The following is a 7,368-nucleotide window of genomic DNA, read 5'->3' as shown; positions in this document are numbered from 1 at the left end:
TTTTAAAGTAATGCTACTACAATTTTTGGATACTCGACCCACCTCTGCAGCTAACTGAGACTAACTGCAATTTACTGACATTTAGAGATGAGATTTGACACACAATATAACTTTAAAGCTTTATATTATTTCAGCCTACACTCATTTAGATTAAGATCACCTGAGTTTCCTGGCTGTGGATCCAAAATGTGATCTCTGGATCTCAGCTCTGAACTGAAGAATTATTATGATAATGATGATGCAGGAACAACAACAGTAGAGGATATCAAATACACCAAATCCTAAACTAAAGAAAACCCATCTATGAATACAACATGAAAAGAAGTCTCTAATCAGACAGCTTCTTCAGAGATATATTTTGGGTTCAACTACTTTGCATTTCTTTATGTCTTGATGCATGCTCAATCATCCAGGTAAGTAAAGCCCAAAAAGTTGATTCTGTTCATTTGGACACAGTGTCCAGATGAATCAACTCTTTGGGATCTGCATTTCTTTAGTTTGCTTCCAAGGAACCAGATTTTCTTGTCATTTTTTAAAAAAGTGGTCATAAGTAGCAGTTCTTCAACTTTGTGGTCTTTCAAAGTTTTCTTTGGACGTTGGCTGCTTTTTCGTTCATTTACAGGTAACATACAGATAAACTCAGATACTGATCCCCCATTTAAAAAAAATCAGGAAATCGGGATCTGATTGGGTAGTAACTGAGTCCTCAGTACAGACTTTGTATTATTGCAGGGTGTTAAGTATATAGCACCTTGAGGCAACTGTTGTTGAACTGAACACCTCCCAAACCTATAAATATGTGATGCTTTAAATGGATTCTTGTGTCTTCTTTGCTCACAGACTCTTTGGTTGAGGTGTAAAAGAATAGAACATTTTCGGGGGGAAATATTTGCAAGAGCCCTTTAACCATCTGAAATTTAAAAAAAAAGAAAGGGAGGGAGTGAGAGAGGGAGAGAGAGAGATAGGCGTGCGGTGCGTTGGCAGTATAAAACCTGGAGTCAGACTTGAGCAGCTCTGAACTTGTGAGGAGAGCTGAACGCGGATGAAACTCCCGCTTTCTTGTTTTATACTGAAAAAAAAAAAAGTCCAATATGAGAGAAAATGACCGGAGAATGATGGAGAGGCCGCCCCCTGAGCCTTCTAATTCTCAGCTGCTGGATATTTAAGTTGATCAGAGAGTTTTTATGTTAAACATGCCGCGGGTGACGCGAACAGGATGAAGAGGAGAAGGCAGAAATGTGTCGGATAAGTGCTGGAGATGGAGACGAGAAACGCGCGCGGTGGATGAATATCTGAGGGGCTTCGGAGCGGTCTCCTTTGCGCTCGATGACAGCGGGGTCTGACCGGGGAAGGTGGAGGGATGGAGAATGCCAGTCAGCTTAAACCGACTCCTGCCATCTACGGAGAGCTTCTAAACATCTCAACCAACGACACCCATGCCAATTTCACGGCGAAAGCGGAGCCCAAGGACAGTAACGTGGCTCTCCAGGCGGGTCTGGCCGTCACCTTAGCGCTCATAACTTTGGCCACGACGCTTTCAAACGCGTTCGTCATCGCCACCATTTACCAGTCCCGCAAACTGCACACGCCTGCAAACTTTCTGATCGCGTCGCTGGCGGTCACGGACCTACTGGTGTCTATCCTGGTGATGCCCATCAGCGCGCTGTACACGGTGAGCCAGACGTGGACGCTGGGGCAGGTGGTCTGCGACATCTGGCTGTCCTCGGATATCACGTGCTGCACCGCGTCCATCCTGCACCTGTGCGTAATTGCGCTGGACCGCTACTGGGCCATCACGGACGCGGTGGAGTACTCCAAGAAGCGCACGCCGGCGCGCGCAGCCGGGATGATCGCCACCGCATGGGTGATCGCCATCTCCATCTCTCTGCCGCCGTTCTTCTGGCGCCAGGTGAAGGCGGAGGAGGTGACGAGCTGCAACGTGAACACCGACCACATTTTTTACACCATCTACTCCACTTTCGGCGCGTTCTACATCCCCACGCTGCTGCTCATCGCCCTGTACGGGAGGATATACGTGGAAGCCCGGAAGCGCATCCTGAAGCAGGCGCACAGCAAGCCGGGGAAGAGACTCACCTCTGCGCACCTGATCACCAACTCCCCCGGCTCGGTGGCGTCCACCACGTCCCTGAACTACGGGACCAACGACTCCTCCTCCTGTGACACTACCTCGTCCGCGAACGTGAGCCAAGTCAAAGTCACTGTGTCCGACGCGCTGCTGGAGAAGAAGCGCATCTCCGCCGCCAGGGAGAAGAAGGCGACCAAAACTTTGGGAATAATCCTCGGAGCCTACATCATCTGCTGGCTGCCGTTTTTCATTTACACTCTTTTAGTGCCTCTGTGCGATTCCTGCTTCCACCCGGAGCTATTTGACATTTTCACCTGGCTCGGTTACCTCAACTCCTTAATCAACCCCATCATTTACACCATGTCCAATGAGGACTTCAAGCAGGCCTTCCACAAACTGATACGGTTCAGATGCTTCAGGGCGTGAAGGACGATGCCAGCCATGATTTTACCCCGCCCCAACACACACACACACACACACCCCACGACCTCCTTCAAGCTCCCATCTGTAAAATACCAGGATTGAGTCAAACCCGATATTGACACCCCCCCCCCCCCCCACCTCTCCTCCCCTTCTCCTAAAGTTGCCATCACCCAAAGCCAGATTTCTTTATGGTACAGTGGCTCCAGAAGGAGCGTCTGTCTGATAGGTGGTGCAGGTGGTGGACATGGACCCGCCTCCCGGCCTGTGCTGCTATTGAGGATGTTGGCGCAGATGAGAGGTGTCAGTGAGTGTAAGGCGTGTGACTCGTTTGCAGGTGATTGTGTTGCTATAAAGACTCAGAGAAAGCTCCCCCTTCCCCATGCAGGGGGCCACCCCCCGCCTGTATGTGCTGCACTTGGCTGCAGCATACAGACTCCCTTTGCCATAAGAGTTTGACAGCCAGCGTCAGTTGGCTCGTAAGCACAAACAGCTTAAGACTAAGCTACCATGAGCCCGAAGGGCAAAAAATAAGATTTGTGTTTCATTTTCCTGTCAATAAGGGGAAATACCGGTGCCTACAACATGTTTGGTTCAGTTCTTCAGATGTGCCTGGCCCTAACGGGGGCAAAGGCATGATTTTAGTTTGTGGGAAAAGATCCAAATTTGGTTTATTCTTGTGGCCAGTGTGTGTATTTCTGTTTCTTTTTCTTGCTGTGGCTGATGTTCACCTTTAACCATGGCTCAGAACTGAGTGTAATTGTACGAATCTGTATGCATCAGTGTGAGTTTTACATTAATTTGTCCAAAAAAAGAGGCTGGATTTTGCTTGGTCATGCTGTAAAATAGTGCTAATCTCAGAGAGAGGGAGGAGCCGGTACTGTAAAACCCAACCTATCTACCAGAGCTCTCTAAAGATGCATTTCTAAGTGTTGATGTTTGCTTTAATGTGCCGTCTCATATCAGACTCAAACAATTCAGATCTGACTCTAAAGGCTGCTGATGCAGACTCCCATCTCTTGGCATTTGTGTCTTCCACACCTCAAAAGTTGTGCAAATTTATTTATTTTTAAAAAGCTGGAAAATGTCACGATATTGTGATCAAAATCACATGTTAAATGTCAGGCTGTAGCTGCTGCTGCTGATCCCTTAAAAGAACATTTCAAGGGAAAAAAATCTTTTTAAAAAATAAATCTGTTTGCTTGCAGCTTCTAAAAAAATGTAAAAAATCATTTTATGGATAAAAAAAAAAAGCCACACATGTGCAGGACCATAGCAGAGGCACTGAGGTGATGGGCTTGGTTTTGTTAGGGCTGCTCGACTGTGGCTGTGTGGTGTACTGGTTATTCACCCAACGTGGGAGAGAACGCCCAAGTTAAGGCCGGCAGGAGAGATAAAAACCCTGCCTGATGGTCTCAGGCCTGGATCAATCAGGAAGGGCATCCAAATCAAGCATGTAGTGACTCATTAGCAAACAAGGGAACAGCTGAAAGGATGGTCCAAATCCTCTGGAATGACAGTGGATTTTTCACCCTTTAACTTTAAATTCAGCTGAATAAATGAAATAACTGCAGTTCAGGGTGATGGCAACTTTGGCTTTTTTGCAGGGTAAAAGTAAAGGAAAGTTGATTGCGAAGCTGATTTATTTTATCTTCATTATATACGCTTCGTAACAGGAAGCTGAACTTGTCCAAGAAATTAAGATCCAACTTAACTGCACAGTCTTAGGTGTCATTTCTTGGAGTTCTGGTTGTACGGTTATACCCAGTTTACACACTGGTTCGTTTTTAAAGCTTATTCTGTTCAGTTTGGGCCAACAACATATGACATTCAAGTGATTTACAGTATTTTACCATATTGCAGACTTGAAATTAACAAATTATTTATTATAAATTAGCAAATACAATTTAAAAATTAAATATATAAAATGTAAAACTTTAAAAAAAAAATAATTATTTACTGAGTTGCATTTGACTCTTAATTTGACCTGTGTTTGTAAAATTTCCAGTGATGCCCTAAACATGTATAATCCCAGATAGCAGGTTGGAACCACGTCCAGGTAATTTATGGAAAATGTTAAAGGGTTACTGGATTTCTGCCCTAGGGTTAAAGGAAAAGGTTAAGGCCACTCTCAAGACGAGCCATCCAAATATTTATCATACAATGCTGTCAGACAGTTTCCCCTCCTATCAGGTCAGGAGCAGCTACAGCAACACTGAAGAGTCTGAAATAACGCGTAGAAATAAATAAACAGTTTGGAGAGGAAGGTGAGTTTCTAATATCGTACTAGCCTTGTAAAAATTCACAAATTTCACAAAGAAATTTCACAAAAATCTAAATTTTCACTTAAAATGAAAAAATTTCCTCACAAATGTGCGGCTTTATAATCTACAATTCTGCCACTTCTGTCTTTGAAAAGAAGATTTTCTCTTTTTTTAGTTTTTTTTCTTAAACTCAATGGTCCGTATGTGCCCCTGTAGCTACAGAGATCTAGCAGATCTTCAGACTTTGATATGAAGTCAGGAGGTGATAATATTAGCTTAACTTAGCATAAACATTGAACTCAAAGGAGAAACAGCTAGCATCACATCTCTTTTACTCAAATCTCGAGAGAGTACGCAAGCTTTAAAGGTGAAAGGTCGTGGGCTAGCTTTCTCTCCTTGGTTTATGCTTTTGCGCTAAGCTAAGCTAAGATAGGCTAAGCAGGTGCTGACATACAAAAGAAAGAATGGTATTGATATATCTCAGATAGAAAGCTATATATTATATATATTAAACTTTTCCATCAAAATTAAAAGGCTGAATTTTCTACTCATCATAAAGGTGACCTATTCTGCTTCTGCCTAACCCCATATTGTTATTTTGAGACTCCACGAGAGTAACTTTGGATAAATCCTGGTTCAAAATAATCCTTATTAAGCTCATACTGGGCCTTAAATAGTCCTGTTCCTGTCTTTTTAAGACCCACCTACCAAAAAAAGGCAGATTAGCTTGCAGAAGCCAGCTGAGGGATTAAAATTGTTGCTTTTGATTATTTTTACTCACTTTTTACTGCATTATTTATCACATTTAACGACTATATTCCGAAGATAAGGAAGAGCAGGATCAGTCTCATTTAACAAGGGAAAATTCACTGAGCTGTTCCCGATGAACACTGAAATTAATGAGTTTGATTCCCCAATAGAAACAGTGAAAATGTCTAACCACTTTAAAAAATAGAAAATCCCGGTGCAGTTTCTCTCGAAGAGATCCCACCTCTTCTTGTAACTGAACGGCGGCCACTCTGGGATTCAATCTGGACGTATGATAGCCATTGTGCTCAAATCCAGCTCTGTGACGAGTCGCCTCTTTATGTACAGTATCGATCAGCTCAGTGTGAAATTCATCTGGTGGCTCCGTCAATCCAATGGAAGTTGCATTTCATCCAGGTTAGCTTTTTGCTGTACAACGCTTCTGCGCACATTGGCGATGCACTGTAACTGCTCTCTGCTCTGCAGGATGAAATCCAGCCCGGATGGAGCACAAAAAGCACTGCTGCTGTTGTGAAAACTTAAAAAATGAATAAAAAAGGTCTATGGCATCATGAGGATATGACCGTTTGCTCACTTGTGTTCATTTATTCCGATTTGAATGATTCTGAGCCTCAAAGAGAGCGCTGGCATTTCTTCTATCTGCCAGAATCTGTTGGCGTTTCAGTTTGCACTGAGAGGATAAAACATTTGACAGATGTGAGCTGATAGAGGTGCTGCGTGACGATATTAACAGTTCGTAACTTAATTAATCAGCAGGGGGAAAAAGTGGAAGCAGAAAAAATGTCTGCTGTAACTGCCTAATGAAATGCACGCCCTGCTTCTTTTTTGTCTTTTCCATGCTTCTTATCTGAATCTGCATCCTCCACTGTGAGTGGGGATTATATGTTAATGCACCCAGCTCAGCATACATACAGCATAATAAGGGCTTTGTCACGCAACAGCAGTTAGGTGGCCGTTGTGTTGCGAGTGTATAGGTTTATTGCTGTTTTTGCATTTTAAGTGATGTGCAGTGTTTTAAAAGTCAGCAGTTATTCTCACAAACACCAAATGTGCACTTTAAAACCACAGAGTGACTAGAAACATATTTAATTTCATATTGCAGGAAAAAATGACCCAACAATTCACCGCAAGGTCAAAGTCACCCTGTTAGTGTGTGGAGATGATTCTGGTGCGAGTTGCCCATTTTTAGTTACGATATCGGCTTTTTGTGAATACAAGGTGCAGTCAAAAACTTCCAGGAACAAACCAGAAGCCTTTCCTGATTTAAATTTGACTGAACTCCCCTTCGATGTCATCTTTTTGTGTACCTTTGAATTGTTTCGGTGCTGTTGTCATCTTTAGATGGAGGACCTGTTATGTCACTTTATACTTTGTACCTCCAGTGTAGAAAAAAAGGCACTCCTTCAACTTGATTAGCATTTTGGGGAATTATGCCCTAAGATGCTGACATTCTCGGTCCACGGGATGAGTTCATGGTGCACAAGCTGATCTGTGTTAAACAACCATAAACTCCTGGTGTCCGTCCCACTTTCAGTTCCAACTTCAGGCTTAGAAACTATTCTTCGGCTGGGCGATGTTCAGTTGGAGCTAAAGACCGGCTCTACCTACCTGTGCAGATTCTTCAAATAAAATTTGGGTTGGTTTAAAACAGAAGACAGAGTTTTGTTGGTGGTGAAATCACAGAGTGAGGATTGTAAGTGGTCAGAAAGCGACTCCCAGACAGAGGTCTGAATATAGCAGCCCTGTGTAAGCCGTCCAGTCATGCCTGAGAACATGGCCTTGAGTGGGACAATGACCAAATTTAAATCATTTAAAGTTTTTGATTCTGAC

General features: G+C 43.4%; 1 protein-coding gene across 1 annotated transcript; it reads left to right on the top strand.

The window, feature by feature from the left end:
* Positions 1–1,019: 1,019 nt before the first annotated feature.
* On the top strand, positions 1,020–2,626 carry htr1b (5-hydroxytryptamine (serotonin) receptor 1B). The gene has a single exon (XM_006793471.2). It carries the CDS (start codon positions 1,361–1,363, stop codon positions 2,510–2,512), a length of 1,152 nt encoding a protein of 383 aa, XP_006793534.1. The 5' UTR covers positions 1,020–1,360; the 3' UTR covers positions 2,513–2,626.
* The last annotated feature ends 4,742 nt before the right edge of the window (positions 2,627–7,368 follow it).

Source organism: Neolamprologus brichardi, chromosome 15 (genome assembly GCF_056152115.1).
Source record: "Neolamprologus brichardi isolate AB-2024 chromosome 15, ASM5615211v1, whole genome shotgun sequence".
Taxonomy (NCBI): Eukaryota; Metazoa; Chordata; class Actinopteri; order Cichliformes; family Cichlidae; genus Neolamprologus; species Neolamprologus brichardi.
This window is presented reverse-complemented; position numbering and strand designations above follow the sequence as displayed.

Bases quoted from the DNA above. Each gene is read 5' to 3' on its own strand.
- htr1b (XM_006793471.2), top strand. From the start codon at position 1,361: ATGGAGAATGCCAGTCAGCTTAAACCGACTCCTGCCATCTACGGAGAG.